The sequence below is a fragment of the Notamacropus eugenii genome, chromosome 4, assembly GCF_028372415.1.
Source record: "Notamacropus eugenii isolate mMacEug1 chromosome 4, mMacEug1.pri_v2, whole genome shotgun sequence".
Taxonomy (NCBI): domain Eukaryota; kingdom Metazoa; phylum Chordata; class Mammalia; order Diprotodontia; family Macropodidae; genus Notamacropus; species Notamacropus eugenii.
Window position 1 is genome coordinate 94,078,637 of NC_092875.1, and position 20,502 is coordinate 94,099,138.

General features: G+C 40.6%; 1 protein-coding gene across 6 annotated transcripts in view; it reads right to left on the bottom strand.

Annotated features, from left to right (window-relative positions):
* Nucleotides 1-20,502, bottom strand: part of LOC140500393 (maestro heat-like repeat family member 5) — a 193,782-nt gene that overhangs the window by 156,869 nt on the left and 16,411 nt on the right. For all 6 annotated transcript variants that reach the window (XM_072602917.1, XM_072602916.1, XM_072602918.1 and 3 more), the window contains exons 4-9: nucleotides 17,557-17,702; nucleotides 14,904-15,032; nucleotides 11,496-11,655; nucleotides 7,077-7,132; nucleotides 3,955-4,062; nucleotides 1,510-1,626 (exon numbers count right to left, since the gene is read on the bottom strand). In XM_072602917.1, the coding sequence (XP_072459018.1) occupies nucleotides 1,510-1,626; nucleotides 3,955-4,062; nucleotides 7,077-7,132; nucleotides 11,496-11,655; nucleotides 14,904-15,032; nucleotides 17,557-17,702 (716 nt within the window). The remainder of the gene's footprint in view (nucleotides 1-1,509; nucleotides 1,627-3,954; nucleotides 4,063-7,076; nucleotides 7,133-11,495; nucleotides 11,656-14,903; nucleotides 15,033-17,556; nucleotides 17,703-20,502) is intronic.

Here is a 20,502-nt window from a genome sequence, read left to right on the forward strand (position 1 = left end):
CTATTATTCCATAAGAAATAGTGAGCAGGAGGGTTTCAGAAGTGAAGTTGATCATCGCACAATGTTGCCATTACTGTGTACAGTGTTCTCCTGGTCCTGCTGCTCACTTCACTCAGCATCAGTTCATGTAAGTCTTTTCAGGTTTTTCTGAAATCCACCTGCTCAACATTTCCTATAGCATAATAGTATTCTGTTATATTCATATACCACAACTTGTCTAGCCATTCCCCAATTAATGAGCATCCCCTCCATTTCCAGTTCTTGGCCACCACAAAAAAGCTGCTATAAATATTTTTGTACATGTAGATCCTTTACCTTTTTTTATGATCTCTTTGGGAGACAGATATAGTAGTGGTATGCAATCATAGTTTTTTTAAAAAATATTGTTATGAAAATGCTTGTTTTATTCCATGAATTAAAAATAAAATTCAAAAAAATTTTAAAAATTTAAAAAAATCATTCTATGTAACTGACCACTTTCTAAGGATTGGGCACTCACTAGTTGGTTTGCCTATTACACTGGAGTATAGAGAAAACAGAGTATAGCGTAATGGTATAGAGAAAAAAATAGTGGCAAGAGTCCTGAAGGCAAAATCAGGAAACCTGTCTAAGGTAGCAAAATGCTTGTACCTCCCATCTCATGGAATCCCTTTGAAGAGAATCCTTTGTAAATCTGAAAACAGTACGGAGGCATGAAAAGCTTTTAGACCCTTTAGGTGTAACAATATGCCAAGCCTCTTGAGGGTAGAGGTGAACTAGTAAATGTTTAACAGTTGGTTCTCTAGGGGAAAAAATGTAAGCAGGGCACATGGTTACTATTCTCTCTGTCATTTTCTTAGGTCTAGATAATCAGCAAAAGAATAAATCCAGCCTCTGATTTGTAGTTTGCCTATATCTGAGGTGTAGATGCTCACACTGAAAATTTAACAACATAAGCTGGTAAGAACCATCTCCAGATACCTCTGTCGGAAAGTCAAATGACCCCGTCTGATACCTTCTATGTGAGGAAGTTGTCTGCACCCAGGAGCAGAAGATACGGGATAATGGATATGAAGTTAGATGACCATATGTGCTTGGAATCAAGCAGTGCTTAATTTCTAAGCTTAGACCAGTCTGTGGCCAGGGGTAGGCCTTGCTCAGTCTGTGGCTGTGGGGAGAGCTTAGTCTGGGGGTAGGGTCAGGCTTCAGCTTGGGACTAGGGTTAGATCTTAGTTTGTCCTGATGGTCAAGGTTGGTCATAGGGTCAGAACTCAGTCAGGGGTTAGGGCTTAATCTGTGATTGAATTTAGGGTTCAGGCTGTGATGGGAGTTTGAGGAAGTCATCTTAAGTTAGGATTAGGGTTTCAGCCTGTGAATGGAGCAGTATTCAGTTTTTGACTGAATATTTTGACATATCATATCTAGTATATCTCAATATCAGGTATATTTTGAGAATGTATGAATTATTCAGAGATCTTACAGGGTCAGATGTTCACTAGAACAGTCTGGGATAGCTCTTGATATAATCACCTCTCTCTGTTGCATGAACTGATGAGATGTGTCCAGAAGTAAAGTTAGGTGTTTCCTGATTACGGAGCTGTTGTTAGTTGCTCGGAGAATCATTCCATAGTATATGAAAACGAAAATCTGAAAAAAAGGTATAAAGTTAGAGTTGTACAGGGAAGTACCCCCTGATCCCTGGGCCAGAGTGAGGAGACAGATTGTAGAGTGAAATAAATTAAAGAGTGATAATCAATCAAGTATTGATTATGAGTCTACTATATACCAGGCACTGTGCTAGGGGCTGGGGATACAATTACAAAAAAGTGAATCAATCCTTAGTTGCAATGAATCTAGGTACATGTAAAAATATGTATATCTATCTATACATATGTGTGTATACATACATATATGCATACATACATATGCACAAAATAATTAAATACAAGGGCAGGTAAGTGGCTCAGTGGATAGAGTGCTGATCCTGGAGTCAGAAGGACCTGAGTTCAAATTCGAGCTTAAGACACTAGCTATGTGACTGTAGGCAAGTCATTTAACCTTGTTTATCTCAGTTTCATCACCTGTGAAATGAGCTGGAGAAGGAAATAGCAAACCACTCTAGTATCATTAAAAAGAAAATCCGAAATGGGATCACAGAGAGTTGGACATGACTGAAACTACTCACCACCACCTTCCTTCCCTGCACATACTGGAGCCTCAATAAACGCTTGTTGGATTGATCTGAAAAAGCAGGACATTCTAAGTGTCCTCTGAGTTACTATTGCTGATGCTTAATAATTGTAGAAGGATTCGGAGAAGGAAGAGATCAGGGTGGCGTAGAGTACCTAGTGAAATTACTGACTTAAGGCTAAAGCTAGGACTTGAAGATCTAGGTAGGTAAGATTCAGAAATGGTAAAGAGTGGGGAATGGCATCTGGGGAGATTCGAAGGAAGGCAACATTGCTTAGGCCAAAAGTATAGGGAAGGCCTTGCTTCCTTCTTTGGAACCCCTCCTATTCTCAACCTCCCCCTCCAAATGAGACTCACGAGAGCAGTGTGATCCAGTGGAAAGTGTACTGGTCTAAGAACAAAAGACAATCATTGAAGTATCTTTTTAAAACACGAAAAGACATGAAGACATGAAATATGCTGCCAGTCTCCAGATATAATGCAGACAGACCCAGAAAAAAGAATATTTTCTTTGTTTCTCTTTTCTTTTTTTTTGTTTCTATTACTTTCTCTTTTTCTTTCTCTTACTTTCTCCTTTCCCTTTCTCTTTCCTATTTCCCTTTCTTCCTTCTTTTTCTCTATTTCCCTCCCTCTCTTCTTTTCTTCCTACTTTCCTTCCCCTCCCCTCATTCTCTCTCTTTCTTTCTCTCTCCCCTCTTTCTCTTTCTTCTTTTCCTTTCTTCCTTTTCTTTCCTTCATTCCTTAGTTCCTGCCCTCCCTTCTACTCCTTCCTTCCTTCCTTCCTTCCTTCCTTCCTTCCTTCCTTCCAGATATGGTTAATGCAGGAATTTGTTTAGCGTGAGTATGCATATATGCAATTTTTTTCTTGGAGGGAGAAGAAAGCGGAAGACATTTCAGAACTGAAAACAAAATAAATTTGAATTAAAAAAATTGAAGAGGAGAAAACACACAGGAAGGTAAAAGGGATGCACACAGATTAAGAAGGACAGCTTTGAAAGTTACCAGTTGAATCTGCTTTAAAAGAAAAGCAAGTTATGCATTATAGAGGACTGTTATTTCATCTGTAATCCTCTTTATTTTGTTCCATTATGTACATGGAAATGCCCATTTTATATGGTGTTTATTAAATCAAAATTTTAATAAAAGGGAAAAAAGGGAAGGTCTATTATTCTTGTAGTCAAACAATTTGGATTCAAGCCTTGGCTCTGATAGTTCCTGGGTGTGTGACCCTGAGCAGGATACTTTACCCTCTCCAAGTCGTCTGTTTCCTCATCTATAAAATGTTGTTCCATCATTTCAGTCATGTTTGACTCTTCATGGTCCCTTTTAGAGGTTTCTTGGCAAAGTCATTTCCTTCTCCAGTTCATTTGACAGATAAGGAAACTGAGGCAAAGAGAACTAAGTGATTTGCTTGGGGTCACACAGCTAGTGTCTGAGGTCAAATTTGAAATCAGGCCTTCCCGACTCCAGGTCCAGAGCTCTACCCATTGTGCCACCTAGCTGCCCATCTGTAAAGTCGAGGACCATTTCTACATTACCCACCCTACAGAGAATTTATGAGCAAAGTATTTTGTCAAACCCCAAATGCTTTATTATTACGAACTATAATGATATAGCATGATGGTTCCTCTGTCAGAGGAGGTTCAATTGGAAGGTGGTCAATTGACTTTCCTTCCCAGGGTGGATCATGGCATTAGGTGAACAGAGTTGCCATGTCCTTAGATTGAAGAATAGAAGAAGGATTTCCTTGTAGGGTGGAGAGAAGCAGAAATCTATTAAACAAACCTTTTCTGGATTTTTCTCCATGTAAATTCGGTCAGATCTGGTGACAGCATGCATTAGTGATTTTGCCCAGGCATCTACTGTCAGGAACTTAGCAGATTTGGCTCCTATCTGTGGACAGATATGGAGATGGCAAATTTGAATCTCTCCCCTTTCTGAGTTGGGTGGGAGGGAATCACGAACTTTCTTTTTGTTCTGCCTCAACTAGCACCTAGATATCTCCTCTCAAGGTCAGGTTTTCAATGCCTTGAGTCTTCATATCACCTACTCTCTTGTCTTCGTACCCACATTTCTACCCTTTTATCTTTCAAATCCAAGTTGTTTTCTTTTTCTATTTAACCAAAGGAAAAAGCTTTCTCAGTTTCTTCACATCCCACTCACTGTCACAGTAAACAAATGATACTTTCTAGGTGTATAGGTATCCCTCTTCCAGTATTATAGAGACGTGAGGTTACTATGGAGGGGATAGCTTGCTTTCTACAGGAAATATAGGGTAGTACTCTCTTCATCCAGAGATGCAGTCCAAAGGAGTCCTGTGAACTAACTGGAGATAGATTATATTCTTTTCACATAATGGGGTAAGACTATCTTTGTACCAGACTAACTCCTGGATGGCACAACTTCTAGTGCAGATAGGAACTGTCTTACTTTTTGGGAGAGAAGTTAAAGAGTTAGTTTGCAGATATATGATAAGAGGTCCATGAGCTAGTTTGACCTGAGCAGTAGGTGAGGCATCAATTAGATTTTAGAGGGTATTTCCTCCTGATTTGTTTACTCTCTGCCTTTTTGCTGGCAAACCAGGAAATAGCCTGTGGGCTGTTTCCTTAGTTTTTCCCTTCTGTAGGGCCATAAGGGAGAAGTGTGACCCAGCCTTGCTAGTTATCTTAGATTTGCTTAGATCTGGAGTTAAGATTAGGAGAACAGGTTTGGTTGCAATTTTTTTCCTTCTTCCCCCTCTTCATCTCCTAATTTCCTCTGTCTCACCTGCCCCCACCCTTTTCTGTTTTTGTCTGTCTCTCCTTGTTTTTGTTTCTCTTTGTCAGTCTCATAGGTAATGGGAAGTCCACATGGTCTCAGGCAGGCTCTACTGTTTCTAGAATCGATATCATTACTAATCCATTGGCATCCTCTTTCCAGGAATTATTGTGATGTATTTATAGATTGTTGTGAGGGATTCTATTCACACTAAAAAATAATTATTTTTATAGACTGCTTGCTTGTTTGTGAGCTAACCATCCATGTTCTGGGTATTCCCATTCCATTTTTCTCTTTCTTGAGCAAAATTGTGGATTTATTTTGTAGAATTTAGTTTCCCAGTGTTCTGTGTCTAAGCCGTAAGATTCCAAGTCTTCAGTAGATTTCGGGTGTAGCAGACTCAGTAACAGCTAGTAGAATTTCTTTTTTTCTGTGTGCATGGGGGGAATTCTCCTCTTAAAGCCACAGCAACTATGAGAAGCTTCCTACTGGAAGTGTTCCTTAAAGGATTAGGTTAGGTAAAGTACCTGGAGGGGGATGGGACAAGGCAGGGCAGGGGCTAGGAAAAGGATGCCTATTTGGAATGGGAATCTGGGTTAGGTTACCACTAAGGTTCCTTTCAGCTATGAGGTTCTATCATTCAGTTATTGCTTCCCAAACCTAAGAGGAATGAGAAATGTGATAGAGGGAGATCTGGGGGAAAGCAGGTTTGAGAGGACAAAGTGGCTTGGCATATTGGTGATTCATTCAGACCATCCTTTTGGAGGGGTTTGGTCCAAACCTCCTGATCCTACTTATTGCCTCCCATACATGCTTCACCCTGATTGTCTCTAAAGCTTCTGTACCTACTCTGCCCACCCTGCCAGTAATGTTTCCTTCCTTCTTCATCCTCTACCAGATCTCACATCAGGCTTCATAGACTTTCATGTTTAAAGGCTAGAAAGAGAGCTTGGAAGTTATCTAGTGCAACACCATTTTTTAAATAGAGAAACCTGGGTGCAGAGAGAAGAAACTCATCAGGGAGAGAACTCTCTAGTAAAATTTGAACTCAGCTCTTATGGCCTCAAATCCCTCATCCTTTCTAACCACAGCTCCTCTTTCAAACTTTCAAAACTTTCAAATCTCTGCTCAGCACTCCCTTTGAACTCCAGGCCTTTTATTCAACCACTTCTTCCTCTAGAAAATTTTACCCTCTGCTCTCATGTCCCCATGTACTAATCTTAAAAGTTTGAAAAGTTCTTTACATATTAAATCATCTGATCGTCACAACCAACCTGGGAGGCCAGTGCTGTTATTATTCCCTCATTTGGAAACTGAGGCACATTGAAGTTCAGTGATTTCCCCAGGGTCACATAGCTAACAAGTTTATGACTAGCATTAGAACTCAGGTCTTCCGGATTCCAAGTTCATTGCTCTATCCACAATGACATCTAGCTGCCTCCTATTCACAAAGCAGACTTGCACTGTCCAGATTAACCAGCATAGAGATCTGAAAGCATCAAATGCTTCACAGTAGGTATTTTCTAGGTCCTTGGTCTCTGAAGGTCAGAAAATCATCCTTTACTTTCATGCACCCCCATGGTCAATATGCAATTGCTATCTCTCTTTGACCCTTGGAGCTATGCTTGATGGGGTTTCTAGGAGACTGTTTTCATCATGAAGTATCAGAAACAGCTCAGGATTCTATGTTAGAGAGACCAGGGTCCAAATTTCATCTCTGAGGCAGTTAAGTGGCACAGCAGATAAAGCACAGTGCCTGAATTCAGGAAGATTTGAGTGAAAATAAGTCATTTAGAGCAATGAGATCCTGGGCAAATAACTAAATCTTCCTCAGCTTCAGTTTCTACATCTATGAAATGGGAACAGTTTGGAGGATCAGTTGAGATAATATTGTAAAATATTTGGCAAACCTGAACCTTAGGCACTCTATAAATGCTAGTTATTGTTATTTGTTGTTGTCTGTATGACCATGTCACCACTTTCAACCTCAGTTTGTTCCTCCGTAAAATTGGTATAATACATGCAATATTCTCACAGGGTGTTGTGAGGAAAATAGTTTGGAACACCATTACAATGCTAAAGAAGTGTTAATTCTTATTATTGTTGACATTATTAACCATTTAGCTTGCTATGTTCTCAGTTTTTCTTACCTGAATTAGCTGATCATGCCAGCGATCTCTCTGTGTGGGAGTAAGTAGTCTATCCCCTGTAGAAAAACAGACAAGATGCAGTGAGGACTAAGTCAAGGATTAGACCTGCCATAGATTCATTCCCATTTTCCTTGACATGCATCCATCCATCCATCTGTCATTATCCATCCATCCATCTCTCCCTCCCTCCAGTCAGTCACCATTTGTTAAGCACCTTCTGTACTGTGTGCAGTCATGTTAATAGCTAGTATTTACCTAGAACTCTAAGGTCTGCAAAGTGCTGTATAGATGTTGTCACATTTGATCCTCACAATGATCCTCACAGGTAGGTGCTATTATTACTGCCATTTTACAGATGAGAGCACTGCAGTTGAGGGAGAGTAAGTGACTTGTTCAGGGTCACACAGCTGTTAAGTGTCTGAGGCCAGATTTGGACTGTAATCTTCTTGAGTCCAAGACTAGCATTCTATCCATAATGTCACCTGCATGTGTTCATCCTTCATTGCCAAAGAAGACCATACCATCAGAGAAATGATGACATGACTTGCACTTGACTTTGTTTTGAGTGAGGGAGGGTTGTACAGGTCACCAACCTCACTTGTGCTCCAGAGCCATCTGAATCCACTGACCAGATATTCATCAGGATGACTGGAGATGGCCCAGGATGAGGCAATTGGGGTTAAGTGACTTGCCCATGGTCACACAGCTAGTGACTGTCAAGTGTCTGAGGTGAGATTTGGACTCAGGTCCTCCTGATTCCTGCACTGGTGCTCTATCCACTGAACCATCTAGCTGCCCCCTAATAATGTCACCTAACTGCCTAGTATACTGTGATTGACACTAGAAGGAGATGGCAAAAAGAAAGAAGGTATGGTTCCTCCCCTGACGTAGTGTACAGTCTAGTAGAAGACTTGGATCATATATTTGATGGGGCAACAAATGCCATTTCCCTTGTCTACCATTCCAGTCTCCTTCACAGACTTAGAGAATCTGTGCCCTGAAGTGTCTATTCTCTTCCTCCAATTTGACTCTGGCAGTTGACATAGTGTTTCAGTGGTAAAGATTTCACCCAAGGAGTCTCTACTCCCATGACAGTATGGAGGGATTGTCCAAAGGAATGAAATCCTCGAGATTGGAGGTCTTCAAATAGAGTCATAGATATTTCTTGTAGAGGGTGGTGTTCATGTTTTAGGTGGAGGTTGGATTACATTCTCTAAAGACAGGCAGTATTTTACTGTTTGTTCTGGTTGCTACATTTTTAGCAGAGACAAACTGGAAATTAATCTAGAGGATGGCAACTGTGCCTCGAACTGGAGTGACTTGGGCCTTCAGCCAAAGATCCAGCGCTATCTCAAGCAGGGCTTCAGGTATTAAGGCAAATGCCAAAGGAACCAGGGTGTCAGATGACAGAATTGACAAAGAGCATGCACCAAGTGGAAGATTTCTGATGGGTGTGTCTATTAGCATGCTGAGATATAGCTAGAGTGTGAGCCTAGTACGATTTCTGGGGACTCAGATCTTTGGAACCAACTGCTTCCCCCAGCTCTTAGTTCCCACACTTAGAGAGGGAAACACTTACCAATGCTGTCCTCTAGCATCAAAAACTCCAAATCTTGCTATTTCTCCAGTTATGGTTATCAAATTTTTAGATATTTTTCCCTTCCAAATCCCTGCCCATCAGAGTTTCTCTGTCTCCACAGGTGAAATTCCCCTATCCCTACGTACCTCTCCCCATAGTCCTATCACTATATCAAATTTGACCCTACCACACTCCAGTTCCTCTCCTCAGACCTCCCTTTTGCACTGTATGCTTTGGAATCTGAATTTGTTTATTAACAAATAACAATAGCTCCCATTTACATAGTGTTTTTTAAGGTTTCCATAAATTACGTGTGGTAAGTGCTACTATTTTCATTTCCATTTTGCAGAGGAAGAAAATGAGACTGAGTAAGATTATGTCACTTTTTCAAGGTCATATAGCTACTACATCCTAGAAAAGATCCAAACCTATGTTTTGCCCAGGGTCACATAACTGGTATGCATCCAAGAAGGGATCCAAACCTAGTTTTCTGATTCTAAGTCCATTCTTCTAATATACTGTGCCACCTTGCCTCTCCCTTCATTCTAGAGTTCTGCTCTCCCCTTCTAAATCTATCCTTTGTTGCCAAAACCTCCATTTCTTTAATTTATCATCTCCATTTCTGGCCTCATTTATTCTCTTTGCAACTTTGACTCTAGAGTGGACCAGTTCAGCTTCACATTGTCTTACAATCTTGACTCCTTTTCTCTTCTTGTCCTCCTCACCAACAACCCCCCTCCCTACTTGTGCTGAACCTTTACTATCATCTGCCTTTTTCTGCTCATCCTACAGGTGCTGCTACATTTGCTCCTTTATTGATTGCATCCCCTATAAATCCAAGTTTATTGAATCCCAATAGGACCCTCACTCCCATTGATGTAAGGAAAACCATTTATGCTTCTTTGTTTGTCCCACTTATCTCAATAGCTGGTCTAAACCTTCTTCCTCATCTCCTTAAACCTCCAATGTCACTCACACTTCTCTACCTCTCAACAGATGGCCCTGGCTTCTCACTTAATGAAGAAAATGGAAGCCATTCATCACAAATTTCCTCATCTCTATTCCATATCTCCAAGCCTCTCAATATTTTCATCCAATCCTGTACCCCTCTAAGGAAGAAGTAGTCCTTCTCTTTCCCAAGGCTAGCCCCCTCTACTCATATAACCTCAATTCTTCTGAGATATGAGATATTTATACATGCGATAATATTGGTTAAACATTTAGCAGCCTTCTTATTCCCTTTCCCCACCCTCGCCCCTTTGCTCCCCTTTCCCCTTTCCTCTTGCCCTCCTCCTTCCCCTTCCCTCTCCCCCCCCTTGCTTTCTCCGCTTCCCCCCTTGCTTTCCCCTCTTCTCTCTCCTCTTCTCTACCTCTCTCTATGTTTTTCCTCATATATCTACTGGCTCCTCCCTTACTGCCTATGAATATTCCCAAGGTCTATTTCATCCTTAATAACACCCTTCACTTGACCCTGCCATTACCTTAAGCTACCACCCTAAATCTCCCCCTACTTCCTTGCAGTGCCAGATTCTTGTACAAAATTACTCACACTTTCTGCCCCCACTACTTTATCACTCATCATTCACTCCTTCATCCTTTTTTCAATCTGGTTTCTTCCTCTGCCTGTGTACTGAAAGTCTCCTTCACCAAGGTTGCCTGGGCTTTGACTGATGAACCCAATGGCCTTTCTTAGTGACTTCCCTGACTTGACTTGCCTTTCTGTAGTCTGTGACACTGATGACTACTCCCTTCCTTTGGGTACTCTCTTCTCCCTTAGCTTGTGACATTACTTCCTCCTGGTCTTCCTACTTCCCTGAACATTTATTCTCAGTCTTCTACTTCTGTGACTCTTCACCCATTTCTTGCCATCTAAGTATGGTTGTCCCTCAAGATTCTGTCCTGAGCCTTCTCTCTTTTATATTTATTCTCTTGAAGATTGTATTAGCTCCCAGAGCAGGTGATTCCCAAATCTGCTTATTTAACCTTGATCATTCTCCTTAACTCCAACCTTCCATTGCTTGCTTCCTGACCAACAGCTCCTAACTGATGCACCATCAACATCTCAAACCCAACAGGTCTAAAATGGAATTAACTTCTCTCTCTCCTTTTCCATGCTTCTTTTCTCTTTTCTGAGGTAATACCATCCTTCCATTCACACAAGTTCATCGTTGTCTTTCTTTCCTATTTATTACCACTCTTCTATCTTTCAAGGTCATATAGCTACTACATCCTAGAAAAGATCCAAACCTATGTTTTGCCCAGGGTCACATACCTGGTATGCATCCAAGAAGGGATCCAAACCTAGTTTTCTGATTCTAAGTCCATTCCTCTAATATACTACACCATCTTGCCTCTCCCTTCATTCTAGAGTTCTATTCTCCCCTTCTAAATCTATCCTTTGTTGCCAAACCCTCCATTTCTCTAATTTACCATCTCCATTCCTCCACTCCTCTATCTTTATAATAGCTACCATTTATATGGCACTTAATCTGTGCCAGTAAAACTTAAGTTTTACACTTATCTCATTTGATCCTCAAAACAACCCTGGGTAGTAGGTGCTATTATTATACCATTTTACAGTTGAAGAAATTGAGGCAGACAGCAGTGGTATGACTTGCTCAGAATCACTCAGCTGGTAAGTGAAGTCAAATTTGAACTTGGGTCTTCCTAACTCCATGCCCAGTGTTGTATACACTGCGTTACCTAGTTGCTATAATTAGCCATAATTCTACAGAGGGTGATTGACAATGGGACCCTAGATTTTAGACCTGTCACCTTGTGAACTGAACATTGAACTCAGTACATTGGGGACTGCTAAAGTCACATAGGAAGAAACAAACCGTTGAGGGTGATGATGCCCATCACATGGAGAAGGCTGCGATGGGGGAAAATGCCAGTTAGGAAATCTTCTTCGAGCTTGTTGTACACTAGACTCCAAGAGTGTTTGCACATAGCCAAGAGCACGTTGCTGGCAGCATCCTGTAAAGTATCTTCTAGTTCCTAGGGCAGCAGAAGGGGAAGGGGAAACATGATTAAGATAAGCATGTGGGGCAGAAGTCTGATGAGGTAAATGATAGCTACTGAGCATCAAACAGCATACACAGTATTTTATATGGGCTTTATGTGTAGCACACACATCTCTGCAACCAAGTGACAAATACTTATTGAGCACCTACTATATGCCAGGCCCTGGAGACACAAGGACAAAAGTATAAGAGTCTCTGCCCATGGGGAGTTTGCATTCTAAGACAGAGACAGCATACACACGTAGAAATATAGCAGAACAAATGCCAAATAAGTATAAAATAATCAAATGTAAGGGTGTTATTGGGGAGGGAGGACATCACTGACATCTGGGGGAATCAGCAAAGGCTTTTGGTAGAATGGGGTATTTGACCCTTTAAGGGTGCTTTGAAGATAGCTAGAGAACACAGCAGGCAGAATGCCTGGATTGGAGTTAGGAAGACCTGAGTTCAGATTCGGGCTCAGGTACTTACTAGTCATGTGACCTTGACCAAGTCACTTAAATTCTGATTTCCTCAGTTTTGTCATCTATAAAATGGGGATAATAACAGGTCTTACCTCCCAGAGTTGTCAGGAGGATCAAATGAGATGATATTTGTAAAGCATTTAGCAAAATGCCTGGCACAAAGTCAGCTCTGTATAAATGTTAGGTATTTTTATTATGATTATTTAAAAAGAGAGGAATTCTATGAGATAGAAATGATATATTATCACTACGTATATAATCCTTATCCAGAGAGACACTATGGCATAGACTTGAAGTCAGAGAACCTAGTTTTGCATCTCACATCTTGGCAGTATATTGGCTATATGACTATGGGCATGCTATTTAGAGTTTCAGTGTCACAAGTATCTTTCTAAAACAGAATAGATGTAGAGAGAATTCTATCTTGGAGAGAGAATATCCTCATCAGAAGTTCCCAGTGCTAATGCAAAGGTCTGGACACACACACATTTATTACTATTGTACAGATGAGAAAATTGAGGCCCATGACCATAAAGAGGAAATCCTTTGCTCAAGAATACATCACTGGTACCAGTAAAGTAGCTATTGGGTCTCCGTTTTCTAAGACCAGCCACAGAGTGAGGCTTCTCCATCATTTTAATTTGCATCCAAATTGAAGGAAGGTATAGAACTCTCTCACTCAAAACAGAGCTGGTGGCTTTGTGAGAAGAACACTGGTCAGGAAAGAATTTCTTGCATAGCACTGGATCTGGAGGTCACTTCCTTGTGAGAGGGCTGCAGTGTAGTGGAAAGGACCCTATAGTGGCCCGAGGTCAGAGAACCATTCATTCATGTATTGATTCTGATATATTTTGGGGTCATAAGTGTGATGTGGGAGTCATTTTACTTCTTTGAGACTCAGTCTCCTCCTCTGTAAAACAGGCAAATAACACTCATCCTATAACTTCTTACAGGACTGTGGTGGGGAAAATGTTTCGCAAACTTTAAAAGTATCTACAACAGTGAACGATCATAATTATTACTAATATTACTATTGTTAGCTATTACTGTTACTACTACTACTATTTCTTGTTCAGTCCTTTCAGTTGTGTTTAACTCCTCATGACCCATTTGGGTTTTTTTTGGTAATAGACTGGAGTGGTTTGCCATTCCCATCCTTACCTCATTTTACAGATGAGGAAACTGAGGCAAGCAGGGTTAAGTGACTTGTCCAGGGTTACACAGCTGATGTCTGAGGCTGGATTTGAACTCAGGAAGATCAATCTTCCTGGTCTGCAGCTCTATTCACTAATCTACCTAGCACACCTACTACTAATATTACTCCTCCTCCTACTCCTCATACTGATATTACTATTACTTGTATGTGATTTTAAACAAGTCATTATCTTTGGACCCTTAATTCCTCATTGGTAAAATGAGGATAGTAACTACCATGCTATCTAATTCACAGCACACTTGGGTTAATTTTGTGAGTGTGTGTGTGTGTGTGTGTGTGTGTGTGTGTGTGTGTGTGTGTATGTAGGTAGGTAGGTGATTTATAATCTGCCAAGCATTCTTTCTCAAAGTAAGGAATAGTTATAATTATTTAAGTAAAAATATTTATTGAGGTCCTACTATGTTAGCCAATACAGGAGATAGAAAGCTTAGATAGGACATGTTCATTCTCTCATGGTGCTAACTGCTGGGAAGGTATTGTAGAAAAGTCTAGGCTAGTACGAGAATGGTGACAGAAGGAATGAGGAGGAAGAAGGGATATTTGCAGAGAGATATGACAGAACTTGGTAACTGAATGGATAGGAGAGATGAGGGAGTAGGGTCAGTGATAAGATTTTTAGGATTTCCCCTCTGGTAGTCTGAGTAAACAGTGATGTCATTGACCCAAATAGTGAAGTGAGGAAGACCAGCTTTGGGGGCATATAAACCAGACATTTAATTTGACGCAAGTCCTCACTTTGAATACCTTAAGGATTGTAATGTGGAAAGAGGATTCAAATTGTTCTTCTTGACTCCCAAAGGAAACAGGTCCAGGGGCTAAGGATGGAAGTTATGAGAGGCTCAATAAACAATATGAGTTGAGGTGGAATAATTGGCTGTTATGCATAACTGGGTGTATGTAGCCAGAGGTTTTTACTGCAGGACTCCATTACCAATGAAGGGGGCAGGAAAAGAGAGAAGAATCCCTTCTACTCCCATTCCCTTTGTTCAGTAATCCATTTCTTCCCTGTCTAGATTACCTAACATTTCTGCAATGCTTTAAACTAGTTTAAAGACCCATTTTCTCAAGTATCCTAATGGGGCATGTACTGTGGGTCTCATGATCTTATTTTACCAATGCTGGAGACTGAGGCTCAGAGAAACAATGTTAGCTGTTCGAAGTCATTTCAAACCAAGAAGTTGGAAATCTTCCTTCCTTATTGCTCTTTGCAACAGCCTTCTTGGGACCTCACTCAGAATATATTTATCTTGTAATGTTAGGTATCATAGATTGGAGGATGCTTGAGAATAGACTTTTTCTTATTTAAACTTCCTATACCAAGAGCCATGTTCAGCATACAGTAGTTGCTTAATAAATGATTTTGAGTCCAGGTCTACTGATTATGAGTCTAGGGGTTTGTGTGTGTTTGTGTGTGTGTGTGTGCATGTGTGTGTGTGTGTGTGTGTGTGTGTGTGTGAATGACTGTGTTTCTGTTTTAGATGGAGGGGAGGTTTTCCATCTACAAAGGTCCCAGGTTAAACCTTCTTACAAAAAGGTCCTTACCGTGCTCCTGGTCATGTTTTCCAAAGCTAGTTCAATAAATCTTTCTGCCCACTCATTGTCGATGTAGGGAGCTGCAGTGATGATGTTCTCAAGGATCTGGAGTAATCGGTACCTGTGCTTGGCAGCCAGCTATAGGTGAAAGAGAGAGAACAGTCACTAAGGAACAGAAATGCAACTTGACAAGAGGAAGATTGGAAAGGACTTTAAACATCAGTGACTGACTTCTGAGGAAGATTGGAAGGGCTCTGGGGAAGGCTCGTTATGCCCCAAACTTCTCTCCCACTGGTTAGACATGCCCACCATTGTAATTTATTGAAGAGTGCTGGATTTGGTCAAGAGACATGGATTTGAGCTCTATGTCTGATACTTGTGATTGAGATCCAAGTTTCTTCAACTGTAAACTGGAATAATAAGTTTAAGATGATGTGGAATAATTTCTTGTCATTAGTGGTCTGGACCTGTGATTTCATTGGTAGAGGAAGGAAACCTTCTCTATCAGTGAGCATTAGACATTTTTTTCCAACTTCTAGTCTCTGCCTTCTCTAGTGAACCCAAGCATTAAATTCTTTTGGGGGAGTTCCAAACTCTTAGGGTAGTACTAGAGAGGGAAGGAGAATTATAATGACTCTTTATGGGTTATTGTGAGTCCTTTAGTTTGCTTATATTTTCTGTAGTATGGAATTAAAAGTTGTCCTGTGGCTGAATATTGTTAGCTGGAAGCTTGTATAGGACCTGAATGACCTTTTACATATTTATGAGCCCTACCCATGAGTTATAGAGATTTCTATGGGCTACTCTGATTGGGGACAAATGAGCTAAAGAGTGCATTTTAAGAAACTCTCAAGACAGAACAAGATACGTATAAACCTAGAGTATGGGGCAATTGGCAATAGGTTACACATGACATGGGACACAGGCTGATCATACTTGATATGCCCACAGAAAGGAAAGAGAGAGAAAAGGAGAGGAAGAGGGAAGAAGGGATGGAGGAAAGGAGGCAAGGGGAAGGGAGGGAGGGAGAGGAGAGAGAGAGAGAGAGAGAGAGAGAGAGAGAGAGAGAGAGAGAGAGAGAGAGAGAGAGAGAGAGAGAGAGAGAGAGAGAAAGTGATGACAAGACAACAGAATGAGCAAGAGTAAATGGTGACTCCATTAAGAAGAAACCCTAAGCATCAAATACATTGTACCATCCTGGGCAGCTAGTCTTCTCTGGCTTCCTTATGATTGATGCATTCATTAAGTACATCTGAGTGTACTATTTGCTCTCAAGTATAAAGGAATGCACCTTCAGGCATGAGAAAATTAATAGAGACTCACAACCAGACTTGTACTACCTGAAAGGACCACTTTCTGATTTGAACTTGCATGGGCCATGGTATAAGGAGAAAATTAAAAAGCATTTACCTGCTGTGTGCCAATCACTGTGCTATGCACTTTACAAATATTATTGCTTTGATTCTCCCAACAACCCTGGGTGCTATTATTACCTTCATTTTGCAGCTGAGGAGACTGAGATGGACAGAGGTTAAGTGACTTGCCTAGAATCACAGAGTTAATAAGTGGCTGAGACATAGCCATGAGTCAAGACAGAAGGCTGCAATTTAGAACAGCTAAGTCACAGAAATGTTCATGTCCTCACTATATCTTTGTTGGATATCAATAGTAGACTTGTTAGGTCAATTCTCTGAGAATAAGCCATATATTTCTCTTCTGGCCAGTTTCCTTTCCTTTTTCCTTTCCTTTCCTTTCTTTTCCATGTCTTGTCCTTTCCCAAAACCTTAAACCAACTGTACTCTGAAGCTTGGATGCCAATGGACCCCTGCCTAAAGGCTCTTCTGGACCCTCCTAGTTTTAGAGTGATTATCAATAGTAAGAAGTCAACAACAAACATTAGAAGGAGGTATCTATGCTGAGTCTTGAAGGAAATGAGGAATTCAAAGAGATGGAGGTTAAAAATGTGCCTCCCAGGCATGGGGTACATCCAATGCACAGGTACTGAGACAGGAGAGTTGTAAGTCTTGTGCACAGAGTGGGTAGGGAAAGCTGGGCAAGTCAATAAAGGTTGCAAGGGAAAAATACAGAGACAGAATGCTAATATCAGAACCATGGACAGCACCAACCTTAAGGGTATGGGAAGAGAAGCCCACTAAAAAAATGAAAAAAACAAAAGAAAACCCTGAGACTTAAAAGAACTTAAGTGATTTGCTTATGGTGACCCAGCTAGTAAATGAGGAGCCAGGGCTTGGTCCATACCTACTTACTCAAAGGCCAATGATCATTCCATGAGTCACCATCTTGAGGTCCCCCATCTAGATGATAAACCGTGTGAGAACAGGGACTGTGTCTTTTTTGCCATGTCCCACATAATACCTTACACATAACTTCATTCCCAATGTGCAAATGCTGACATGAAACCAGATTAATGATTACAGTTGGAAGAAAGCTTAAAGATTAAGTCACAGCTTAGGTCACCTGCTCAATTTTCAGAAACAAAACCCAAGACTCTTCAAGGGGAAGAAATTTGCCCAAGATCACACAGCGAGTCTATGGTAAAGTTATGAGTACTATCTAGGTCTCTCCCAATTTTCCAAGCCTGGAGCTCTTTCCTCTGGGTCAAGCTGCCTCTCTTAAAATGACTCCGTTTCAATGTTCCTACCTCTACATTGTCCAGGAAGTATTTGTTGATGGTCTCCAGTACCATGTCCTCCTGTGTCTTAGCCATGTTGTAGATTTTCCTGGTTACTATTCTCACTCGGGAGGACTCAATATTCCCCAAGTCCCGGAGAAGTTTGTAACACATGGCTGAAATGGACAAGACAGGATGAAAAGGAACAAGGTTATGATGCAACATGAGTGAGGATAACTAGCTGATTTTTAGCACTTGGGTATCTTATCATGATGCTAATTTAGGTGATCTTCCTTACACTCTCAAAAGTGAGGTTTTGCCTCTCTCTAGGCATGTCCCTTTCTGTCCTTCCATTTTTGAAAGTTAATTTTTGTCTTTTTTTCTAAATTTAAGTGTTATTTTCTCTCCCTTCTCTCCTCCTCTTCCCAAAAAGAAAGAAAGAAAAATACCTCCTAAAAAATATACATAGCAAACCAAAACTATTCCCACTTTGGTTATGTTTCATTCTGTCCCCTATAACCATGCATTGTTTGGAGATCTTCATTCAATGCATTTTACCCAGCTAAACCATACCTCCTCTCAAAGACAGAGCAAAAGCACATATCTGTACAAAAATATTATACTAGCACATTTTGTGGTGGCAAAGAACTGGAAAGTAAGAGAGTGCCCCCCAATTGGGGAATGACTAAACAAATTATGACCTATACACATACTGGGATACATTGTACTCTGTTTTATTGGTAGATTCTTAGAGCTAGCAAGGACCATAGTTTAATGTTCTCCTCTCATAGATGGGAAAATTGATACACAAAGAAATGACTTGTTTCAGGTCACATAGTGAGCTAGTGCTGAGACTAGAGCACAGGTCTTCTGATGCCTAGAACTAAGGGCTCTTTGAACTGCACTTTCCTGATTTCCCAGTTCCACATCAGGTTTAGAAGCTAAAACAGCTGTTGTTTACCCAGACCTGTCTGTCTGGTATTCTCTCATTCTTCCACATTTTGAGTGATTGTTCAACCACAGGCTCCCTTTACTATGCTTGGGCTTGTAGGAGGTACTCAATTTCTGCACACTGTTGAACTGAATGATCATGGGGAAGAGGGTGGGAAAGCACTCTGGGTCCAGTGACCTACCCCAAAAATAACTCAAGACTAGTCACTGACCAATATTCCAGGTAGTATGTCCTAAAGAAATCTGTTTCCTCATTTGTAACAAGGAATGAGACAAAGTTTACATGATCTAATTAACCTTTGCTTAAAGATCAAATGACAAGCATGAGAATTAAGACCTTGCACAAGGATCCTCTGGCACTTCCTCCTCCTCCCTCATGGGGGCCCTGTGGATATGGACCTGTATATTTACAGTGCATGAGTTCAACAGAGAATATAGAAATTTGATTATGGAAATATTATGGTTTTAACACACACACAGAACAAATGAGATATCCTATAATAACTATCTTTTTGGCCTCAGAGGACACAACAGATTTGTACAGGGAAAATGTAAATTTAGGCTCAATGTCGGGAAACATTTCTCAACAATGAGAGCTCTGCAAAAGCAGAATGGACCATCTGTAGAAGTAGTGAGTTACCTCAGCAGCGCGAGTTTTTAAACCAATGCTAGGTATGACCTCTTGTCTGGAATAATACAGACATAACATAGAGAGGATTCTTGCTCAGGAATATGTTGGACCAGAGAGTTTCCCAAAGTGAGCAATACCGCTTCCTGGGGGGCACTGGAATGATCCAAGGGGTAGCCTACAATTGAGGGTGTTGAATAAAAATAAGAGGCAGTGGAAGCATAAGGAAAGAAGGGAAGAAAAAAAATATTGAAAAGCCATTTGTTCATGTTTCATCTGTTGTAGAACTGAGTTAAAATCATAATGATTACATTATTTTCCAAATAAACACACAAAATGTAAGTTATAACCAACCAATGGTCAAGTTCACTCACAGGTCTTATCAAGCAAGTACTGGCAGGTGAACATGGTACACATTGTCAGAAAGTCCAGCATGCATTGACAGGAATATGTGGGTGTAATCACTTGTTTACAGTATGATACTATATGGTTACATGATGCAATATTGTTTCATCAATATTTCAATGCAGAGATTGATTTATAATTAATTATTAAATTTAAGATGCATCATTTGAAATATTTTATATTTTTTTGAAATGATATACATTTTTTTAAAAGCCTTTAACGGGTTTAAAAAGTGGATTTCCAGGGGATGCTGTGTACTTTCTTTTGAAAAGGGGGCAGTAGACCAAATTAGTTTGGGATCCTCTGGATTGCTAAGGCTCCCCCTAGCTGTTACATTCTCTGAAATGCTTCCTAGGTGTCAGGTATTATTCTTGTTTTTGTTGTTAATGTTATCATTATTATCTGTTTAATAATACTAATAATAACAGTCAGGCACTATGCTTAGCACTTTATAATTATTATCTCCTTTGGTTCTTACAACATCCCTGGGAAATAGTTGTGACTCTGACAGTGTACCACTTAGCTGCCCCTAACTTCAACTCTGGGGATGAAATATAAAGATGAGAAGTTTTAAGAATGAAACCCGAGTCTCTGTAAAGTCTGGGGATGACAGGCTCAGGCCCTGCTTTGGGTGGTGACTGGAGTTCGAATAGATGAGGAGATAGATAAGGCTCAAATGTATAAGATCAAATTTTAGAGAAGCACCAATACCACAACTCTCCTCTCCCCTTCCTCCTGAGGCTACTCTTTAAGGACTTTTTTCTCTCCATTAAGAAGGTTCTGGATTTTCGCCTGAATGGAATGCAGAGTAGGTGAATATATAGTATAATTTTCCTGAGTATCATTAATTCCTAGGATTAGCCATGGCTCTCACATCTACCTGAGATACTCCAGGTACTTCATATTCTATAGGAAGGACTGAGGCCTCTCACTCCCCCAGGATGTCCTGGGGTCTCTCATAAATCCTAAAGGGCACTTGCACCCTTTCCCAA